Source organism: Falco rusticolus, chromosome 12 (genome assembly GCF_015220075.1).
Source record: "Falco rusticolus isolate bFalRus1 chromosome 12, bFalRus1.pri, whole genome shotgun sequence".
Classification (NCBI taxonomy): Eukaryota; Metazoa; Chordata; class Aves; order Falconiformes; family Falconidae; genus Falco; species Falco rusticolus.
In genome coordinates this window covers 8,648,201-8,672,573 of record NC_051198.1, presented here as the reverse complement: position 1 = coordinate 8,672,573, position 24,373 = coordinate 8,648,201, and the positions used below count along the sequence as shown (strand labels likewise).

The 24,373-nt window shown below is 39.6% G+C and overlaps 1 protein-coding gene across 3 annotated transcripts in view; it reads left to right on the top strand.

Moving 5' to 3' along the window:
- The window catches only part of KIF16B (kinesin family member 16B), a 142,559-nt gene extending 118,559 nt beyond the window's left edge, over positions 1–24,000 (top strand). For all 3 annotated transcript variants that reach the window (XM_037405676.1, XM_037405678.1, XM_037405677.1), the window contains 2 exons: positions 6,972–7,055; positions 22,581–24,000. In XM_037405676.1, coding sequence (XP_037261573.1) covers positions 6,972–7,055; positions 22,581–22,739 — 243 coding nt within the window. In that variant the 3' untranslated portion in view covers positions 22,740–24,000. The remainder of the gene's footprint in view (positions 1–6,971; positions 7,056–22,580) is intronic.
- Positions 24,001–24,373: the final 373 nt, after the last annotated feature.

Here is a 24,373-nt window from a genome sequence, read left to right as displayed (position 1 = left end):
CTTTGGTTGAGGAGGTTGATTATCCTTGTTTGCTTGTTATAATAAATTGTGGGGTTTGTTGCTGTTTAGAAGCTGTTCAGTCATCTCCAGGGAGTTCGCAACATTAGAAGGTTGATACGGGTCCACCTGAGAGCTGTTGCTTGGATGTCGTGCCTCTGAGAAGATCAAATCCCTCTCCCCTTCTGGCAGATGGTAGGGAGGGTGGCGTGGGAACAGGAAATTTGATGTGGCAAATGGACAGTGGAGTAAGAAAAAAATTAAGTGGGTAATGGGGATGTGGGGGGTGCAGAGAGGTGATGGAAGCATAGCAATAAAGTGGATACAAGCTGGAAAGTAGGGGAGAACATGTTGGAAGAGATGAGAAAAATAGTAAAGAGAGAATATTAGAAATGGAAAAGTAGGTGACAAACTGAATATCCAAAAATAAGCCCCTGGATATTCCCTCTCTTCAATTAGTTGATAGTGGAAAATATAGTCTTTAATCTTTCTGTCCTCTGAGGGCATCACTTGCCAATAGCATGTGTAACGGGGAAGCACTCCGGGGTTTACGTGATGGAGGACTATGTTGTTTTTTTCTAAAGGAGAAGAAAGTTTAGAGTTTTATTCACTCATATTTGAAGTGAAAGGGAAAAGGTTCATTTGAACCTTAAGTAGTTTGAACTATATCACCTGAAAATGTGACTTAGGTGGTTTTTAAGTAATTTTGTTGTTTTCTTTTTTAGTGGATAGTATATGTTCAAATGATTTATCTTTCATCTCTATTTGATTTTTGGTTTTTCAGAATTTATAAAGTAGCCTTTAATCTGTTCAGTTGAGTGTTAACTTTTTTTCTTTGCCTAAGGCCCTCTTATGAAATTGCCTAGGTGGTTTATTGCAGAGAAAATACTAGTAAAAATATAGATGTTAAGCTTTTTTTTTTTCCCTTGTTGTCAAATCCCTAAATATTTAGTGCAAGTTCCTAGTTAAGAATACAGCTTTTGTCCAATTTCTTTAAACTCTGGGAGACTTAGTACATCTTGAGAAGTTGAGGCTTAAGTTACTTTGTTTAAACTTCAAAAACTAAAAGTAGGACATTTTTTTTTTTTCTTTCATTACTCCCTGCAAAATCAAGTCAGGTGCAGCCACACTGGCTGCAAAACTGTGCCACATTCTTCTCTTTGATTTTTCTCATCTGTGACAGAGATTTCTGGTACAAAGGATCAAAAGTCAGACATGCCCTTTGAAAAATGAGAAAATTTGGAGTTGTAAAAGTAACATGAGAGTTAAAGAAGACTGACTTTTTAATTTAATAGTTAGCATTTCCTTAATTTTCTTTTTTTCCCCTTTTCCCCCCATTTAAATATATCAAAACATTCAAGTACAAAGAGAATGAAAGATTAAAGATGACTCAGCCTCCATCAATGTCTGCCCTGTTTTTCTTCTTAAAAAAAACCTTTTACCATATTGTAGGCACTAAAACATAGTTTTTTACCCACCAGAAATAATGAGATGTTTCAAACCTGTAGATTCTTGCTTGATGTTGGAAAATGGCACTTTTTTAATGTTTAGGGAGCATAACACTTTGAACAATTTCACGCGTCAGAAGTGACAAGCCTACACGGCTGTATTATGTGGTATTTTACTTTGGTCCACTATATATTGAAATATCATCTGCAAAGTACTGTACAAGAGGTTTTTATTAACATGTTATGTTTCGCTGTACTATAAAACCCCTGAACTGAATTAAATCCAGCAGGTCCCTAGCAAACTTGGGTTAACATCAGCCGAAGTCTCTCCAACTGACTATCAGAGAAATTAAAGGATGCACTTCAAACGTGGACGACTTCGTTTCCTAAGGGTCCTGAAATGAGAGTGCACCCCATCCCAGGCAGAGCCTTTCGTGATATTGGAGCCTTCATTTGCACTCTCTTGGTTTCCAAATGGCCAGTCTCCAAATTTACATCTCTTCCTGGGGCTCAGTAGTTGAAGGCTATGAAGATGTATGGTTTCACTGCAAGGGAGTATGCTTCCCTATAGATGTTGTTAGGTATACACTGTTTCCAGAAATAGGTGCATCTTAAGGTCAAAGAGATATGTAAGATTAAATAGGTGACTAAAAAAAGGGTCAGTTACTGCTCTGCCATCTACTCTTACCGGTATTAAATGCCTGCCGATAACCTTGTTAAAACCAGTCTCCTGGCTGAAATGTGACAGGATTGGAATCCATTAAGCTGTTTAAAATTTACTAGAATATTACTTGCCAAGTGTGAAGCACCTTTCCCTTGAGGACTGGACCTAGCGCTGTCTAAACTTAATTGTACTAATCTCACAAATACTGTAGCATGGCAGGCAAGTATCATTTTTTACAGATAAGGTTGCTGAGGCACAAACAACTAACAAGCCCCTAAGTGATACGGGACCCAGAAATAAAACACAGCCTTTATTTATTATAAAGAAATTAGGGAGTAAATTGCAAATGACTGTTTGCCTCTCCCTGAGACTGCTACTGCCTAGCAACGATTGCCAGATAGGATAAACTTCATTAACCATAAAAAGTTAAATGTCTAAAAGATATTAGGAGTGGTGATATGCAGTCTTGAGGTGTCTCTATACTATTTTGAAATATGATCTGGGTTATTTTGGGTCTAAGAGTAGCCCCAGCCTTGCCCATGCTACATGTATGCATGCATGTGCGTGCCTCTATGTGTATAATGCAATTTGTACTGCAGCGATGCTGTAATTCAGTATAGTAGGGAAATGCTTCTGCAGCCAAAATAAAAATTAGAAATCTTGCGCACTACATACAGAAGCTTCTCAGGAAATCATTCAAGCTCTCTCTTCCTGTCAGGCTGGGGAATATGCTTCTTAATTTCCCCTGACAGAAAACACATCACCTCATCAGCAGCCCTAGAAAATGACAAAACATCCCTGCCGAAGAAGACCGACTGCCAAAGTCTTTCATTGCTGCCGCAGCCAGGGGCACAGGGACAGGGACAGGAGGGGTGTACTTCAGAAATTTCAGGGAAGTAGAGTAATTTACCTTGCTGCCTATGGAGTCTCACTGTTTTGCCTTGTGTTGCTGCAAAACATTCTTCTCATAGTCAACGTGTGACCCTTGAAGAATTAATTTGAGTCAGAGGGTACATAGCCATTTAATTCTAAAAGAATAATTTATCCTCCTGAATCTGGATAATGTGAAATTCTCTTATGCTGCTTGAGGCAAGGCAAACATCTCTATGCAAAATCTGCACCTCACATCTCTCACACATTTAAGCGACAAATGCAGCTCAGTCACATACTGTGTGCTATGTGCATTAACCTGTAGCAGTGGTAATCTCCTCTGAAGTTACTGTGCAGTTTCTTAAACGTGTTGTAGCACTACTAATAACAAAACTTGAATTTGCTGAAATGTTTGCTACTGCAGTTTGGCTTAAATGTGTAAGATATTTTCAATAAACCTCAATTCTCTTGAACGGTTGCATTTCTGAATCACAGAGTTACATTCAGAGTCTGATGGTCCAAATGATACATCAGGACAGAGGATCTTTATAGACAGTTGTTATGACATGTATTGTTACTTCAGTATATTTGTATTGCTGGGCTGGTTTTTGTTTTGGTTTTTTTGGCTTGGTTTGGTTTTGTTTTTTTTTAATAAACCAGTACTAAGACGAGATGAGAACATTTTATTGTCACTCTGCAGACCTGTGGAACCCTTGCACCGATGTGTTTTTCCCCACACTAAAGGAGTAACTTTGTAAGTCAGAGTGACAGAGATCAATGGTGTATAAGCACACTCCCTCTGGTAAATATACTAATATTGTGGGTTTATATAAATTACTACAATGGACTAGCTTCCTATTGCAGTGAAATTACACAGTCACATAGAGGACTGCATAACTCACATCGTCACATGAATGGTTCTAGCTCTCATGTAGCAAAGATGATTTTCAAGCTGCAGACTGGGTGGAAAGGGGTGGTGTCATGCCTGCACCAAGCGTCTGGGCAGCCTGAATCTCAGGTCTGGTGAGATTTAAATGTCTCTTCGTTTTGGTGGGCATTAGACTCTTGGCACATAGTTGAGTAGAACACAGTGGAATAATTCAGTGTTTCCAAGAGTTGCTGACGTGATGATGAAGTCTGTGGCTGGAGGTTTTTCTGTCGTGGCTGGGTGTTCATCTGCTGTGTGACAGAGATTGTCTCAATTTTTTATTTTTGAAATGGACGTTTGCCAATCATTTAGGTGAAACAGGAGCCAGAGGACCCTTGGAAAAGAGTGGGACCTAGAAATGCTCCAGCAGGCCCGAGGTTGTGTGCTTCTACATCTAGCCCCGCAGAGATGGTGACTGCAGTAGATGATCAGTCCTTTGTAATGTACCCTCTGTGGGATGCAAAATCCTTCCAGTCCATACATATGTGTGTGTATGGGTATATTCTGTACACACATACGTGTATGACAAACATAGGGAACATATCTGTGTGTGCCAAGTATGGGTCAGCACATTGGTGTTCTGATTTGGATATCTGGAGGGAGGTTATTGTATATAGTTCTCCAAGTTCCGAATACTCAGACCCAGGTCTTGACGGGCAATACATTCATGATTTTCATTTTAGGTACATGTTGTGACTTTGAACATTTTAGAGCCAAGTTTACTGGCTGAGGCCTTTCTTTTGCCTATTAAATTCATGACTGCAATAATGGACTTTCACTGGCTTGGTTTCACAGATTTGTGCATCAGTGATTTGGGAGTTCAGAAATGTTAAAACTATGGGAGTAGCTACTTTGGTTTGAACTTAGTGAAACTTACTGGCTTTAGAAAATGCAACTGTTTTTCATCTGAGATGTATCTAAGAAAGCTAACAGATTAGGAAAACAATTTGCCCATCCCAAAGTTTTGTAGAATCAGTCCCTAAATGCTTGTTAAAATCAAACTTAATTTAGATAAAGAAATCATTCCTAATTTTAGTTGTAATACCTTGCTTTGACTCTACAGAGTATGTCTGAGGACATTGTAGCAGTAGGGTGTTTTTATTTGGACATACTGTGTTTTAACAGACGCTATTTTAAAATTCTGTAATACAAGTATTTATTAGCAAATAAATATAAAACAAATCTCTCTAGGGTCAGGAGGGGGTTGTGGTGGTAGTTATTTTACCTTGCTTGTTTCCAATAGTGACAGGATGCAGTATTGTTTAATAAAACGTAATTTTTGCAGGGAGGGGATTTTGAAGTCCTTGAAAATATTAGCACTTACAATCATGTATAGGTTAAGGAATGAGTAATGCAGTAAAAGTAACTCCCAAGGACGTAATTACAGGATACTGTTTGGTTGTGTACTGCTTGTCCTGCCAACATGAAGCAGCAGGCACACCGAGAAGAATATGGCTGGAGAAATTTGAGGAACATAATTGGGGCATGCTGGCAAGACTGGTGCGAGCAAGCATCTCTCCTGTCTCCTCTGGTGCCCCACATCACTTGATATTGCTCATTTGAAGATGTCTAGGCGTTTCTTAAAAATTATTCAAGTTGGAGCTGAACTATAGAATGGAAATAAATTTTTTTTGTATTGTAGAATTCCTCTGTATTTTAAAGATGCTTACATTCAATATCAATAATGAAGCTCCTCATTTAATTCAGTATACTGCTGCTCCTTGTAACCAGCCATAAATTCTCTACAGTCCTGTATGTGCTGATATACTAGAAAAAGCAGCATCTTGTTTATTAGTTCAATATCATCAAATAGCCAGGGGAATTCGTGTAGGAGGCATTTTTACGCAGGGCTTTTGCCTGAAAACAACTCCAGCAATGCCAATGGGAGGTTGCATATTTCTGTCTCATACTGTGAGAACGAGGAAGAAATTGGTTTTGATGTGCCTTCAAGTGCAAACACAAACTATGTGGAGAGGACTTGTTTTCTAGTGCATTGTTCCCAGCTGCAGTGGCTTAGCAGACCAAGTTCATTGGCATTTGTTACTAGCTCTTGAGTCTTTTCTGTGTTTTCCAGATATAGCTGGCTGGAATTTGTTCAAGCATTTTATGTGTTGGTGTACAAGAAAGGGACACAGTTCCCTCACCCTCTCCCTGACCAGTGTAGCTCGGCACCATTCCTACAGGATGGCAAAGGAATGAGAAGATAGCTTTGAACACCTCTGTGGAAGAGCTCCTAAAATGACAGATCTGAATAGCTGTTTCTAGCAGTTAGTTGCGCAGCTGACTTGTTTTCATTCTCAGTGTGATAAATGGGATTTTGCCTGCTCTTGTGAATTCTTTTCAGAATTTAAAGCTATTGCCTTCCAGTGTGGACAGACATTTGAATGTGATTGAGCTACAGTTGAATTATAGCTCAACAAGTCCCACTTCCCATCATCTTAGGTAGGTAGGTGTAGGCGCATCACAGTGTAGGTGCACGCTCTTAGCCTGTCCCTGCTGTGAAGGAAGAAGTCGTAGTTCAAGGCACAGCAAAAGGTCCGTCGGGTCCGGCTCAGGTGTCAGCTGGAATCCAGCACCATCTTCCACAGCATAATCTCAGTGGTAGTTCTTAGATCCAGCGATCTGACGTGTACTGTAAAACATAAGAAAAGACAAACCATTAGATGATAGTACGGCTGGAAACCACAGCTTGTAAGAGACTGAACGCAATCTTTTAAGATACACAGATTTCCCGAAGAGATCTTTCTTGCTTCTTAGTTGGTGCTATCACATCAGTTTGTTTGCAACTGTGTAATCTCCATGTGAGCAGACGGTGGCATTCTTAATTCCTAAATTTGCTTTCTGTGGCTCATGGATGACAAAACACGTTGCTACCTTAGCAGTGCTGCAGACCAGATCGTCACAACAGCAGTAGAAATAGCTAATGTGGTACTTGCTAATAGCATATACTATAGCTCTTGATTATTGGGCATTTCCTTCTTCTCAGTTGCTTCGTAGTTTAAAGAGGAATTTCTCATTTGAGTGTGTCGCTTCTGATGCCAATTTATCCTTTAATGTCTTCCAGCTTGCCACTTTAGAATTCCCTCCGAAGAAGCTCTTTGGAAACAAGGATGAACGAGTGATTGCAGAACGACGGAGTCACTTGGAGGTATGCCAACTTTTTAACGTGCTTGTGCAGTGTATTTAGGTGGAGTAAATCTCTGCTTGACCAACAGAAACCATTCCCATGTGGTCAAAGTTAAGAAGCCTGCTTGTAAGTACCAAGTGACTCGCTGCCTCGTTTAACACAGGAGATGGCAGCAGGAGATTGCAAAGTAATGAAACATGCCTTAAAAAAAGATAATAATCCTAGTCTAGGGAAAAAAAAAAGCATCTCTTTAGAGATTCATAGGAGGTACGTTTATTTAGGGGGGAAAGGTTGTGGGTGAGGTAAGTGTTCGCTGGAGACAGATGGTCTCTGTGCAAGACAAGATTAAAAAAAATATTGCTACTTTAAATGCAATTTGTTAGCTGAAGATTTACTGTTTTATCATAGTTACTATATCCAAATATCTCATGACAGAAGGAAAGTGATATTTAGGCATCTTTGAGCTTTATTTTGTAACCCAGCTTTCTGAATAAGGGTTTTTTTTTTTTTCAATTAATTTTAAAAATTAATTTTATGGTGGACAAGGTTACTGAGTTTATGAGGGTTTGGGGTTTTTTTTGCCTTGTTCTGCAGTGCTATGTGGAGGGCATAACTGTGACTCCTATCACACATTAGATCTTTGTATTTCTATATTAATGCATGTGTTTATTGCAGCCCAGGGGCAGGAGGTGGGGTTTTGGGAAAGCAGAAGAAGAGGCATGAACAAAGACTAACCCATACGCTCTGCAAGTGTATTGTAGCCACATGGGGATTACCTGATCATGCATGTCATTAAGAATTATGTTCTTTGTAGAGCTAAAGTAGCATAAAGTAGTGCTTTAGAGAAATTAATATAAAAGTAGATTGCTTCCAACTGGAACCTTTTCTTCAATTTTTTCTACATACCTCACCTTTTCTTTGATCTACCAACAAAACATCCTCCCACTGACTTTTGATGTGAGGCTGTCTTACATGTAGCACAAAATGTAATCTGTTTTTTTTGGGGTTTTTTTTTGGTTTTTTTTTTCATGTCCTCTATAGACAGCATAAAGGTGTGGCTGTGTTCCAGTTTAGTACTCAGTTTGCATGCTTTTCTACCAGTAAGAAATTTAATCCCTTAAATCTTTCTGACCTTTCATTGATTTTCTAACATATTTTATTTTAATGTTTCTAAATGTTAAAACTGCTGTGTATAGTGATGCTTTGATCATGGCCATGTAGTACTTATAGCTGTCTATATAGCCAGTTTTTATCTTAAAACTAGATTTATCTATTTAAACTAAATTAAGTCATTAAAACGTTATTTCCTATATATTTTTCTAAGATAATAATAATATATGACCACTATTCACATGAATATGTTTTGCCATATGCCAGATAGCACACTTGGCCGTGCCACTCAATAATTGTGACAAATCACTCCGTGCTGGAGAAAGTGAAGATCCCCTGTGGCTAAGGGAGAGTTAGATAAAGAGGACAAGGAGCCAAGCAAATATTACATCCTTACCATGAGGAATTTGATGCAACAGGCTGATCAAAACCCCCTTATGCCTTATATCTCGATCTCTAATCATGGTATTTTCTTTTCACTATGTATTTTCAGCGGTTTGCTCTGGCTTTGCCAATGGCCGGAGAGTTTCTGCTAACATAAGCTGCAGCCTCCTTGGTGAAGAGTGGGAAAACCCATCTAACTAGTCATGATTTCCTAAGTCATGTAATACTTTGAAGGCTCAAAGCACATCTTGAGTTGCATTGTGGAAGTGGAAGTTTTATTGCAATAGTGGACAATGGCACAGGCATCAGTTGCATTTAAAGTACTGACTGTTAGTGCCTCGTGGCTGTCAATCTGGTATGAACCTTGAGCACACTGCAGTGGGCTAACTGGGAAGTAGTAAATAGATTGATTGCCTTTGTAAGGGATGGGGTTTCTCAGCCTTTTGGCCATAGAGCGTTTCTCATGTGGGAGTTCAGTCAGGTAAAAGGTGAGAGAGTTGGACCTTGGCAGCAAGCAGAGTCATAGCTTGTATTCAGTTGGATTTCATACCTGGTCCCGTACCTTGCTTTGCAGAAAACCCTTTGCAGTCTCTTTCAAGCTTTGCAGGTGATGTGTTGTTATAGTTGTAATATTCTATAAAAACTTACTTGATTGTTTGCATTGTTAGTCAAGAGCTTATGAGCTAATACAGCATTTTTAGAAAAGCAAAGCACAGCATCCAGGCCAGCAGAAATGTATATTCTCATCCAACATCTGAGATTGACTGAAAATAGGTGACAGCCTGACAAATATCAATCTGATATCGGTGTTCTGAACAAATATTCTGTATTGCCAGATCATTAGTAAAGTTGTCATCCCGGTGGTGGGTGACAAAAAGGTTACTCTGCTCCTCCAGTTTTTGCATTAGGTATTTATACACCTTGAATAGGCTGTGACTTCACATTGTTTTTCCTGAACTTTTTGAAGTGGGATAGTACAGCTTTGGCTAGTCCAGTGCTCTCCACAAATCATCTCTAAGCAGCAGCAGTTTCTTTTTTTAATTTTATTCTTTTTTTAAGTATGCACATAAATTAACATTCAAACTCCAAGGTACAGCTGTGTGAGGGATAAGACAACTTAAGCTGTCATTTCAAACAGCCTGACTAGAGTATTTGCTGAAATTAGCAGTTGGTTACTGAAATGGCCTTACAGGCTCTTTTCTTTATATCAAAACTAAATTGCAGCTTTCGGTCTGATCTGGGAAAATGTAGCAAATAGACTGTGAGTCATTGTAGGAACAAACCTGCTCTTCCAGTTAACTAAAGGTACAACAATCCGAGCCAGTTCTAGCGCAGATATCTGAATTGTTATTTTATTTGACTCACCTTGGCTTTAGTGAGGGAAATCTTCCTTGTGCCTAATTATAAAAAGATTTGTCCAAAACATCCTTTGCAGGACAGTTTAGGAAGAGCTTGTTTTTTCCTGCATCTCTAGGATTCTTGCTGCAGTAGAAGTGCTAGGGTGGCAGCGGGGGTTGTGGAACCTTTCAAGGCATCTGGAGTCGGGGGGCTGGCTGTAGGGTTTGCGTTGATTTAAGATTGTCATGTAGAGAGTTATCTTATTTCGGCTTGAGATTAGAAGTGGGTGTATTTCATCATAATGGGAATGGATTTACTTGGAGTGAGACTCCAGAGAGCCCCACGTTATGGGGATTGGGATTTAAAATCACAATAAATACAAAGTTTATGTAAAACATTAAGTTCTTTCATTTATCCTAGCTGGTACAAATGCTTCATAACCGAAAGCTTCACAATACCTCGTTGGTAGGAAAGGTAGGAAAGTACACACGTTATGTGTACTGGTTTTGTGTGAGATGATCCTGAGAAGTCCTTGATTTCTGGCATGATACCTAGTTGCAATGTAAACACTTTTGCTTTGGTCTTTGTTGGTCTAATACAAAGTCTTTTGAGCAATAGCTTACATTTCTGTAGAGTTTTGGAAAAGTAACACGCAAGCTTGCACAAAGGTTTTGCCTATACATCTTGAGAGAAAACATCTAAATTGTATTTAAAATTACCTATCCAGAATGCCCTATTGCAATCTATTAGTTTTGTATTTCATGAGGGACCTGTTGCAAGGCAAAACTCTAAATTAATTTTTCCGCAGCCTTTAGACTGTAATTTCACTTCAGAGCCAACCTTGCTTGATTAAATCCGCCTTAAATAAAACAGCCAAGAATTCTTTTGATTAAAGTTAATGAATAGAAGTTAGTGTGTATCTATCCTTTCATGCAATTAGAAATCAGTAGATAAGAGCACAGGATCATTTTTTTAATGAAATCAGGCAACGTGTATTCCTTTTTCTATTTTTTTAAGCAAAAACTTTGTAAGTGAAACCCATGTCATGAGATGTGTGGTTCAGTGAGTGTATCTGTTTCTGTTTTAACTGCAAAATATCTTATTCCTTGGTGAGTTGCTGGATTTGTGGATGACAGTAATAAGTTTTCCTGAAATCCCAGCTTCTTTGGAATACTGCATTTCTATTATATCATTCCCCTGATTATTTTTCTTCTTCTCTTAGACTCACACTTTCTTGTTCATTACTGAAAATGATTCTTAACCCCATTTTCCCATTGTGCAGCCAGAGAAACTGGGCAGGAGTCTGAGCTGACACAACAGACTGGGTCATGCTTCTTGACTCCTTGGTCAGAAGCCTTGCAGTTGCGGACCCACTAGGCTTTCTTTTCAGCTCTTGCTGTCACCAGTGTGCTTAGGAAAAAACAATTGCTATGCTGACAAAATCCCAACAGGTTGTTGCGTAAAGGAAGACAAGAACTCCCCCAAGCCTCAGCCTGTCTCCTTGTCTCTGTTCCCTGTTTCCCATTCCCTGTTCCCACTGCTGCGTTTCGTCAGGTTGGTTTGTGGACAGCAAAGGGGAACAAGCAAAATCCCTGATCAGGGATGCACCGACAGACAGCTCAACGGTTGGTAGCAGTCCTGTGCTTCCTTTTGCTGCCACTTGCAGAGCTCAGGGAATGAATAAAGTCAGCCTGTAACAGCATGGTAAGGCCAGCCTACGTCAAGTTTTGTAGGAGCACATACATCTTCCTGGCATTCTCTTTGCTCTTCTTTTTTTTTTTTTTTTTTTTTTTTTCTTGGTACTTTGAACCTCTTTAAAAGATAGACACGCTCAATTTATTTAAAATTAATAATACAATTGTCCTTAACCTTCTCACTTCCTGATGTCTGCTGATGAGGCTTTCAATGATAGGTGTTAATGCAAGAGGCAGAAATAAATCTTGTATGAACTGCATAATTCAATTTTGCTCTTGAATCTGTGGGACTGGCTGGGGAAGGCACTGTAGACACTGAACTGACTGAAATATTGCTGTTACTTACAGTCAAAATTAAGCTTTCAAAATAAGATTCTTTAACTTAGAAGCCAAATGTTTTGCACTAGTTTGTATTCTCACTTGAGTTCTTTTAAAGGTGATAATATCTGGGGTTTCTTTTGGTGTAGGGCTCTAAAAGCTAGCCACTCCAATTTTCTCCTTTAAGAGTGAGACTCTGTTGGTTTTGCATGGCTCCAAGAATCTGGTTCTTAAGAAAAATGTGAAATAATGGAAATAGCACTTTTTCTTGAACTTGAATTCATTCTTGTTATTTAAATGTATCAGCTTCAGAATTAACACCTTGGAGGCAACCAGCAAAAGGAACATCTGCAAAAAAAGAATAATCTCAAAATATTTGTTGACAAATTTGGGCAAGCTGAATGTCTGAGTCTGTCAGAGACCTCGTTTCTTGAGGTTGTCCTTGAAGTCATGAGGGCAGAAATATTTTAATGAGATTTTAGATGATTTGTCATCTGAATATTCAGTACGAACTTCATGAGTACATCCCACCGGTCTTTGTTTCACGGTCCCAGCCCTTAATATGTATAACTGGGACAACCCGCTCCATGCTAGTTGCAGGTGAATTGATGTTTCTATTGAAAAAACCCTGTCAAATGGGGTCAGAGTTATCATTTCTGTTTGATTTTTTTCCTGACTGACACCAGTCACAAAGACCTTTCAAAGCTACTGATTATGTGTCAGTTCAAAGTGATTATTAAAAGAAGTTATTAGACTCCAATATCAGCTTACAGCAACATCCCTAATACCAAAGATTTTCAAGATGAGCTTTAAAGACAGCTGCTTGCTGGCCTGGCTCTTGCAGACTGCATGCTTGGCTCTGACAGTGTGGTTGTAAATATTGTTCTTAGAAGCATCTCAGTGAGGTGGACTTCAGAAAGCATCTAGAATACATTTGATAATTATTGACAGATAAAAGGAAGCTTTTCCTTTTCATACAGACGTAATGCACGCTAGGTATGACTGCTAGTGCAAAAGCAAACCGCTACAAATGTCAGTGTTTGATAATCCCAGAGAAGGTTGTTTCATACCTGTAGTCTGAACTACAAGAATGCAGCATCTGGGGAGTGATGGTTTTAATTTCCCACTAGAGGAACAGGGGTGCAACGGGAGCACGGAAGGAAAGAGCATTCACAAAGACAAGAGAAGAGCGTGTGTGGTTGGGCCATATTGTGAATATCAATTCTATGAAGTGCATGTGAACAGATCCTTTTCTAGCTTAGGTATAGTTAGTCTGAACCAAATGCCTTTCATAATCTCTAGTAACAGTTAAAAAAATTTAAGAACAAAAATGACTGCTTTTCAGCAACAACACTGAAGCCTTGCCTTGCCTGCAGACAGTAGGACTCTGTAGTTAGCCATCCAAAAGCGATTTCACACATCAGGTTCCCATCCTTCCGTGCATCATCGGGGCTGCCCAAGGCACCTGGCTGTTCTTTGAAACAGAAGCTCTCAAAGAGGAGTTGTTGCAGCTCTCAGCATTGATTCATTTCATCTTTTTTTGGGTGGTGCTGCTTCTTGCGTGAGGCTCTGTTAGCTTCAGAAAGTGAATAAATAAAAATGAATTTTACTTATTGATTACAGTCACTAGATACAAATAACTAGAAATTAGGACTTTGCATACATCAGCAGTTGATCCGATACCAATAAAATGTTATTTTGATTAAATACCATAGATTCAGCCAGACCCACAGCAAATGCAAGACATAATGGCAATAGACAATAAAGATGGCTGTTTGTTTAAAAGGAGTTAAAGCCCGGGGTTATTTTCTGGATGAGTTAATTTTAAGCTCTGGTCCAACAGGCTGGAGGAAAGGAACAGTGAGCGTAAGCAGTGCCTTGGTCTCATTTGCTCATACTCGGTGCTTAACTCAAGGTCAGGTCTGAAAGCCTGTTTTGCAGAGTTTGCTAGAGGTAACTGTAATATACATACCCCTTTACAATGATTTTGGTGTTTCTTTAGGTATACAAAGTACCTCAAAAACCTGGATCTTTTGTGGTAAAATGTTTATTTCCGTTACAAGAGAAGAATTAATTAGGATGTGCAATATGGAGGCCTTTTTTTAATTTCCTTTTCAGAGATTTCAGAGTATCAGAAAACAAGGAGGTGTGTTTATCATGATGTGGTAAGTTCAGAGTAAGCGACAGCATATATCTTACACTCCAGTTTAGCTCCACATCCTAATGTGTTGTGCTGTCAGTCCAGAACAAATTTCCCAACATCCTTCTACATATCAAATTTTGAAGTTGCGTACCTTTATGGGTCTCCAGTAATGGCTCTCCACCTTCAGATGTGAGCAGGTGAATAAAGGGAGTGCTCGGCTAAGGCCGCTGGGTTGAACTCGATGCTTTCCCTTTTCAAAGCAAGCGTATCAGCCATCCTCCTCTGCCAAAATCAGAATCGGGTGCCAGGAGTAGAGGGTGATGCATGTCATGGGCTTTGGGAGCTGTTTGCCAAGGCCGCTCCGGCAGCCGACACGCTGTCGCTGCCGGCCCGGGGATGCGTGGTAAATCCAATCCTGTTGTTGTTCTTTCTGAACAGATTTTGACAGGACTTGTTTTGACTTGTGCTCCGAAGAAAAGATCGGTTTCCTTCACTAGTCGGGTCTGGTTTGATCTTTTTGAATATGGCCGTTCACTTCCAAAAGACGACTCACGCTGACCGAGCACCTGTAAATCACAGCCCTTGCTGCCTTTTTTCCCTGCCAGCCTACAATTCAGGTTTCGCTGGGGCTACTTGCAGCCAATGAACATAAGCTTTCAGCAAGCAGGCATTGTAAGAAATATTAAGTCCTGTGGATTTTAAATGAATTTCAGGCAGAATAAGATTGTAATTTGGGATATAGACTGACTTCAGAAGTTAATTCAATTGATGTGGCATAATAGTAATTCAACAACATGTGCTTATGCCATTAGACTTGCACAGAAAAACACTGTAAATAGCTATAATGAATAGTTTGGATTTTGAAAACCTGGGAAAGCAATTTCACCTTCATAACTGGCATCTCTCAGAATGCTTGTACATTACAAAAATTCAAAAAGGTGTATGAATTCAAGTAAATTTCAGTACTGCCCTGGGTAAAATTAAATTTTATTGGCACTCAAACACTTCTGGAGATGTAGTGGTAAAATCTGCTTTTACCTGTATAGCTGTGGAGGAAGCTAGCCCTGATTCAAGCATTGTGCTGTGCATAAAAACATAGGGAGAGTTTCCCAAGGGGCTAAAAACTTAAGTCCTGTTTTTCCGATGGAATTTAGCTTCTTAAAGAGCTTGATTCTTACCCACTTAGTTCCAAAGTCATTTCAGTAGCCCTAAACATGCCCAAAGGAGTGGTATGTATGTTACTGCTGCTTCTCTCTCTGCTTTGGGGTAAGTCCGCCACCAACAGACTGCTGTGGCGTTAATGCCACTGCAGTGGCAAGAACACAATTCTCCATAGCCCAGGTTCGTAGCTCCGACAAAAGCAAAGGCTAAATTCTTTGCTATAAAAATAAAATTCTAGTTTTATAGATCCAGCATTTACACCCATGGTAACATTTGGGGGCTGTACAGGTAAATCTGTTCACTAACAGAAGAGCTGTATTATGTTTTCGGTAGGATGTTTCAGTCTCATCTCCTTCTATCTAGCTCCTTAGGAAAGAAGCTCAATCTAACAAGAGTTTACATATGTGTATCGCAGTCAAATCGCTAAGATGATTGCTAGTAAATTAAAAAAAGCCAACTTAGCATAATATGCCATACTTGTATTATTTCTGTTAAGGGAAACCCACAGATCCTGGTTTCTTAGGGAATGTAGCCAGCCCGCAGCACAGGCAGCCAGACCCTGCAGCAAATGCTCTGCTGCCCCCAAAGCTGCGCCTGGCTGTTACTTCCCAGCAGCAGGATTCCTGCGGTGCCAGGTTTGCTTCCCTCCACCGGTAAGAGGACATTCGTACAGGCAAAGGCTGTTGATGAGACAGCTGGAAGTTTAACACAGGTGTGCTTCGGAAGAGCCGGCGATGTGCATTGTGCGTGGTTATACACAGAATTTAGTTTGGGTGGGAATTGTTGGTGTGTGGAGTGGAGTTGCATGTGTATGTATAAAACACAGGGTAAGGTGATACTGATTGGTAAGTTCTTTTTTTATTATTTTTTTTTCAGTGACTACTAGGCATTATCTGTAAACAGCCTTGCTTCTGATTAGACCTAATCAAAGTGAACAGGAAGGGTCTGATTAAAACGAGTCAATCCTTTATTCTTGGCTTGTGTAATGTGAAGTCAGTTAATCCAGCCTTGAGCTTAATTAACGTCTTGCAATCTGAAGCAAATACCCCCCCCCACCCTTTAATATTATGACTAATATGGTGGTGACTTGTCATTTTCAAACATGTGAATCTGTCTTTATTCTCCTGAAAAAACTCTCTGTGCTCACACAAATCATGTGTGACTAGAGCAAGGTCTCTGGTACCTATGGGATAGATAAGTTCCGGAGGCATTTGTTACCGCTGACTCCTTGAGGAAGCTTTGCACGACATTGACAGTATCTAATACTGTATTTATTTATTTATTTTTTGTAAGGAGAACCCAGCTATCCTGGTCTTTCTGCAAAAGATATTGGTCCAGGTGATCATGTCATAATTTTAGAAGATTTCTCTCCCAGTTTCTCACAGAAGTAAGACCCTTCAGGCACCAGGTAGTCTCCCAGGCAGTAAGTCTTTTTCTCATCGCTGTGAAATCACAGCTGCACGTAATCACCTACGGGTGTGTGCAGGAGATAAATGTGTATGGATCTAGAGGTCACATCAGGTACGTCCTGAAGGGCCTGAAATATCACTTGAGATATTGAATATCCCATGCTGTCCTGCTCACATGTGTTACTCAGATCTGCTTTATGATTTGCAATATATGTCAAGGTGTTGGGGAAAAGAATTGAAGCCTTGTGTTTTCTTTATTAAAAAAAACCAACAAAAACACAGAAGACAAAAATGTTTCTGTGCTAGTTATATCTGATGAGTGGAGAGTTGATCTGAATTGCTGGAGGTGAAGATTTTAGTCATAGCCTATGTTTGGTCCCCCATCCTCTTGAGCAGCTGTACTCCAAAGTAATGCCACCTCTTATTTTGTATTCTTGCTATCAGCCAAATTAATAAATCCAGAAATGGATTTGAATCTACTTTTAGAGAGCTATCAGAGCATTATGCTGGCAATTATTCACTCCTAATTAGACAGTTTAGTCCTCAGGTGGTCCCTAAGGGAAGGGGAGACGGTTTGAGTGGCAGTCACAGGGCAGAAGCTTAACTGTGGTGAGATGAATCATGACCTGGAGGGCCAAGCTGGCCTTGCAGATCACAGGAGGAGCCTGCTGGGATCACTGCCTGGACAAAACACCTTCGTTTGGACAGCTTGAATACCCCTTCCTGGGTAATGTTGGGGCGTTTGGCATAAGAGAACCCGCTGCCTTGGAACTCAGTTCATAAAGAAGCTTCCTATATTATGGCTCACTGCTTTCCTTGTCCTCCACACCTGACCCAGATGATCTGGTCCATGTGGTGGCTGTGATGTGGTGAGTGTCCAGGATGAGGCAAAGCTGGTGTGGCTTACTGCCATTTCCCTATGGGTTCCTGTCATCTGCGCTCCAGCCCTGGCTGACCTCCTTGTGCAGCACGTTAATGCCCTCTGACTTTTGCCATTAAGAAAAAAAAAACCACAAGGAAGAAGCAGATCCAGTGAGAAGTTTGAATCCTATTTTTCTTGGGAAGATACATGATCTTTTCTCATCAGATCCTGTATATAGAATCACCCCGGACAGGGCCCTTTGCCAGCCTGAGGTCCCTGTGGGACACCGAAACCTGCTGTTTAAGCCTAGCTTTTTTTTTGTCACAAGAGACTGTAGTTGGTGATGATAGCTGCTGGCATTTCTGCAGAGCTTTGTATTTGGAGAACTACCCTGGAAGTAATTTTTTTTTTTCCTCTTCAAGACACCAGTGGAAGGGTCCAAAATAGAGAAGGCTGATTAATTTGGGAAAGGATCCCCAAATGTTCATTTTCCTTTGCATATGATCCATGATTTATTTCTAGGAGACAAAGGCAGGAGGTACACTCCCGTTTCTGCATTCCAGCAGGCTCCCTTTACATCTGTTGTCTTCTCAGCAGATCCTTGGTTTTGTGATCACGGATTGGAAGTGAAGCATGTTCCTGTTTTCTTGCTTTGGGTTAGAGTCTTCCTCAGAAAGATCTTGCTTTGCAAATACCTAATTGCAGCATAACGTGGTTTTTAAGGCTCAGGGAATATCAATCTGTCTCTCTCTCTCTTTTTTTTTTAATCAGGTTCTTACTCTATAGAAAACAGCTGTTGATACCTGTGTATGCTTTGCTCTATGAATAATTCAAATCAAGATTTGATTTAAAGCTTGCAGCGCTTAACACTACTCGACAGAATAATTATGTGATTGGTGCGAGCAGTGAGATGAGCAAGTTAATTAGTCCTGCCTCAGCCACCAGTGACCTTTTGGTAAAGCTTTTGACCATCACATTGACGTGTAGGTATTGAAAGGGTGGTATTGTTTCAAAGAAAATAAGCTATTGTTTCAAAAATCCCCAAAACCTTGTAAGGTTTATCTTACTGAAGTTTGGTGCTTCCAGCTCTGTCAAATATTAGGTGATATTTATAATGCTAATTGTAAAGTCTTGTATTTAAAGAATTTAGAATGCTGGCTTTTTTGAGGAAATCACTAGAAACAGCAGTAGGCGAGAGAGATCTCAAAGTTTCTTCACTTTATGGAAGTACCAGAGTTGATGATTTTTTAATCACACCAAAGTTTAATGAAAAATTGCGATTCTTTCAGAGCTCTGCTATTGGTCTCTGAGGCTGTCGCCGTTTGTAATGGATTATGAGAACAATGTAATTGAACTGAATTCCTCTTTAATATGCCACAATTGAAGGGATGATAAGAACACTTTCACATTCCAGAAAGCTTTTTGATTGTAATAATTTTAATAACTTTAAGTTATGGATTTATATTTAAAATGTATAAAATTATGTGGTCCCCACATCACGAAGTGGTGCGAAAATCATTAGAATGACTTTGCTGTGCTGATGGATTGAGCATGAGATGAACACTGGCCTACTGCTAAAAAGGTGAACCCTATTAAAATGATTTTTAATAAGCTTTTTAAATGGTTACCATTTCATTATTCACATAATTAAAAGGGAGGGAAAGCTACTCAGTCTAGTAAGTAAAGAAAAACCTTTGGGCCTCACACCACTTTCTCCAGTCTTGTTTCATTTGCAAATGCTTGGAATGCAAAGTTAAAACTTGCAGATACGGCTGTCGTAAATTTTAAGTTAAAGGCCATGAAGATTGTAACGTGTGCCTAGAGGGCAAACCCACTGCTTTTCCCATTTTGGGTATTTATTTTTTTTAACCTGGCTTTCTATCTTTAAGTGTTTTGTGCATATAAAGAGTATTTCCATTCTCTAAACTGGTGTTCCTGAATGCGTGTTTAGACTGAGCAACCACTATGACTGATGTGTAAGTTACCCATTTTACATCCCTGTTGCAGTGCCAGGGTCCTGTGCCCTCACATAGAGATGTTTACAAACTTATAATTAGGACGTTTTCCAGCAAACCAGCATTGTAGCAGGTTGAATGCTATTAGTGAAATGAAACTCCTAAATGCATTTGGAAGAGCACTGATTACCAGACTAAATAATCCAGAAAAAATGGCTAGAGTTTTGAAAGGCTAACAAACAAAAATGAGTAATAAAACCAAGCCTTTTGGAATATTTGTAGCAGTTACCTAGTTTTTTCTTTCCAAGGTAACCACGCAAACCTAGCAAAAGTAGGATTGCTGTAACGTTGGGCTTTGCATACCAGGGACAACGATTTAGATGCTCTCAGTGAAGTGCTGGTAGGAAGTCACAGCACCAATTTGTATAACATTTGGACATGTTTCTGTGAAGGCATCCTGAGCTTGCCAGTCTCTGCTAAGAATTTTTTTTTAAAGGAATACATAGCGAGATACCAGAGTGTTTCCCACCTACTTTTAACTCGGCACAAATAATGCTATTCTGTAGATAGAGAAAAATCCTGTCTGCTGCTGGAAATAGATTAAATAAGAAAGCTTTGAAAACAACTTTCCCCCTGCCCACTGAGCCCTGAGAGAGAAGATCCTTTAATCTAGCCTTGCTCCCACTCCAGCAGCTTGCAGTGGTCTCCTGCATTGCAATAAAGTCATGTTGAGTCTCTTTTGGATCTCTAAGACAGTTTTCTTGTCGTCATCTCTGGCACTTGGTGTTGATGTGCTCTGCCCCTCTCCCAGCTTGCTGTGACCCTCATTCTCTCCCTATCCCATCTGAAATTGGGAAGCATCTTTCCACGCACCAGTAAGGAGCACTCTTTCTTCCCTTTCTCCTGCCACTTTCTTCCACTTCGTTGTCCACGTTGCAGCCAACAGGACAGAGCAACCTTCCCCCTTACTGTTCAGCCACAGCACTCAAATCCAGGCACATGCTTGTGGTGTTAGCAAACACTTCTGCCATCAATCGCTATTTCCTCACTATGGAATTCACTGCTAGCCAGCGGATTTGGGCAGAGCAGCCTTTTTTTTTTTTCTCTGAAGCAACAGCTTTTTTTTGTGTCGAGGGCATATCAGCTCTGTGTTATGCTAACACATCAGCATTGCAATCAAGGACAAATGCAGATAGGGGTTTTATAAGAGGGCTAATTTGCTCAGAGCACATAATGCCAAGCCATATGGCTGGAAACCTTCATACAGAATTAATTCCATCATAATCTGGTAGGGTCTGCTTGTTGCCATTTTCCCAAGGATCTTTTTCACGTTCAGAGAATCTGTGATACTCACCGAGCAACTCCGGTGTGCAGAACTGGGAAAATAAGTATACCTGCTGTTCCTAGTGTTTCCCTGTCAGATTAGTATATGCTTATAGCAGAGGGTGTTGGGGTTTTTTTCTACTCTACTATTAGAGCTATCATGATAAAGCAATGAGTAATGGCTCTACGAGGAAAGCCATGACAGTCAATTAGCTGGCCATACATACCAAGGTGAACGCAATAGGTCTTGTAATGTCTCTGGCGAGATATTTTGGTACCTTTGAGTCTTCGGTAGCCATAAACCGGAATTACTGCAGTAACTTCTCAGCAGAGTGTTAAAACCCTTAACAGGATGCCATGTTTTACATTTGATTTTCTACCGTATTCATCCTTCAGGCATTACTGGATTGGGACCTTTTTTAAAGGGCCCTACTTTGTGAACTAATTATGACAAACGTTGATATGACATCTGTTGCTCACTTTAAATTACCTCTTAGTCTGTTGGAATTAATCTTGAAGGCATTTTTATAATGGAATTTTTTTCATGAACGTTAATACAACCTGTGGGAGAACTACATAAAAAAGAAAATTCACCAGTCCTGCCAAGAGAATAGCTTGTACCAGCTGCCTTTTTTGTTTGTTTTTTGTTATCCTGCTTTCTCTGGTATTAATACAGCTGGTTTCCAAGGCATTTAGATAGATAACAGGTTATAGTATGGAGGAATTCTCCTTGAGAAGAGAGTGAATAATTAGGACTTCTTCCTGAACAAACCACTTCTATGCCCCAAAAGCTTCTGCACTGAAATAACTAAACCTTGTGTTCTGCAGAGGAGATTGTGCTGTTCTGTTTTGCAGATACATTTCCCACTGACCGAAGATTAGAATAATTTCTCAAGTTATCTTTTTCCATGGTCAGTCTGTAGCAGAGCAAACGAGTTTTATCTCTGTGCTCCAGATGAGATTTCCCTCACAGCTATGTGGATGACACTGGGTACTTTTTTAGCACCTATCTGATCAACATTTTATCTACTGTGTTTTCATTCAGAAGTTAAAATAGGACTTACTAAATCATGCTAAATGATAGTAATAATTCAACCCATATGTGAAGGAAACCATCAGGTTTGTGAAAACTAGCTTTCTTTTAGTGTACATCTGTCACAATGTCTCTAGGCACAAGTGGATGTGAGCTGCACAGTGGTTGATGATTAACTTTTGGAAGGGGGAATGCTTCTCCACGTGTAAGACTTAAAAAAAAAAAAAAAAAAAAAAGAAAGAGGATAGCTCAGTGAAAAGATTCTGGTAGGTTCTGAGCTAGTATGGAAGTCATGCAGTCTTTGTGCAGATGGCCTTGATCAAAACAAATCCTTTTTGATGCAGGGATAGTGGAGGCTTGATGAAGGAAAGATCTCTGAAGTCCTTTTGTGTCCATATGTAGTGAAATTCCTGCAGAACGGATTTGAGGTTTGCACCTGCCATAGTGTTTGGTAATGCTAGACGGCAGTATTAGCAGGTCATGATTAGCAGAAAGCATTACGTAACTACAGAACAAACCAGAAAACATCACACAAGCACAGAATAAAACACTTACTAAGCTTGGCAGAGGAAGAAATGGAAAATGGTTCTTTTCTGCTTTTCCTAAGCTTCATGCAGACATTTCAGTAGAATTGTTTTATGGATGGATTTAAATGCTGGTGGTTGTTAAAAGGAGTTTGCACAGTCCAAGGAGATCTTGTCTCTCTTTTTTTTTTTTTTTTTTTCCTTCGCATACTGCTGTTCATTTAACTCTTCAAAGTGCTTGTAATCAGTTTGATCAAGTGAATCTTATGAGATCTTGCATTTTGTTCCACAGAAATACCTCAGGAGCTTTTTCTCTGCAATGCTGAAGTCTCCATCGTCCCCGTTGCACATTGATAAAGTGGGGCTAACTCTGTCAAAATACACCATCTGTGAATTCTCCCCCTTCTTCAGGAAAGGTGTTTTTGACTATAGCAGCCACGGGACCAGCTAACTTTTGGGCCAGGACCCTTATGCCAGAGGAGCACAGTCGAGTGGTGCCTTCACTTTCGTGGTGTGAGAGAAATGAGGGGAAGAAAAAGAAGTATCTTCCTCCATACCCGGAACATTTTTTTCAAAGCAACTCCATTTAAGACTATTTAAGCTACACCCCAGCGCTAGCCTGTGTCCTTTACCAGTTCTCATACTAGTGCCTGCATTTTCCTGGCATGGGGTATACAGATATTTTTCTGTAAGTTGCGCTGTTAATATTGTAAAAAGATTCTGACTCTCATGCTGAGTTTGGATCCGCTCCTTTGCAGGAGTGCTTCCTTCCCATTTGCTCAGACAATTTGTTCTGGTGGGGCGAGAGCATCTCGTGTTTACGGTGTCGGTGTGTCATGCTGACAGAGGGTTTCTGAGCAGCCTTTTGGTTTCTGTCCAAGCTGTTCCATAAAGAACACTTCCTCGGTTGTTTCCTTATAGCATATTGTCGTGTTTAAAGTAATGCTCATATTCCACTGTTGTTTCCTTCCCCCACCTCCCGCCAGACACACATTTTAACTATTTGATTGTATAATTGTATAGTCTTCCTCAGAAGAATTAAAGGGCCTGGGTAACTTGAATGTTTACAAAAATATATGCAGCAGAAAGAATATAATTTAAACCCTGTAAAAGTCTTCCACACCTGGTTGTTTTGAGGCAGAATGAATCACTCGCCATTAATTAAGAAGCAGAGGAAGCAATAGTTACTGAAGAATGCAGTCAGCATCTTTTCAGATTTTCTAATTACCCAGACTGTAAGTGGATACTGTGCACTGTACAGAGCTCATGGCTATGCATAAAGCTAATGCAAAGTGCTATACTTCTTTTTTTTTTTTTTTAAAAAAAAAAAAAACCTTCTTCACAATAACATAACATTGTAAAATCTGAGTTTTATTTTCATCTGTTAAAATTTACAGGATTTGACTAATAGTACTTTAAAATTACTCAGGACTCATTCAGACTTGCACATGTATATACAGGTAAAACTCATTTTATATTGCTGCAAATCCAAAAATATATGTATACACTGTGACTGGAATTGAGTATGTGTACATGTTAATGTATTATTGGTTGTGCATATTAAAGTGCATAATGAAAGGTAAGTTTTGTGTACCATTTGTTAGGAGCGTGAAGCATTATTTGTGAGTTGCCATCATTGACCACTGGTAGGTCTTGCTAATCAAACTATTTCATGTTGTAGAAAATGATTATTAAAACCTAAAGTAACAACACTGGTTGTCTACAACATTTTTATTTCATGACCTAAATTATAGGAACAGTAATATTTTACAATTGATAGGATGTATAAAGATAACTGGGTTTGTTTACTATGTCTAGCCTGTTGCGATAAGCAGTGCTAATTAAAAAAAAACATTAGAATGGATCGCTTAAACTTTGAGAGTATTTTTATTATTTTAATTTATTTCAGTGAAAACAAAAATTAGGGTAAAATTTCTAAACCACGGGATCCCTATTATCAGCAGGGTAGGCTTTAATGTCTTTGGATAGTCTGACTGTATCTGACTCTATCTGGCTTAGGCAGCTTAATACCCTCAGTTGTGAGCCTGGTTTTTAAGTGAAGCATTCCAGTCAAACCTGCTGATT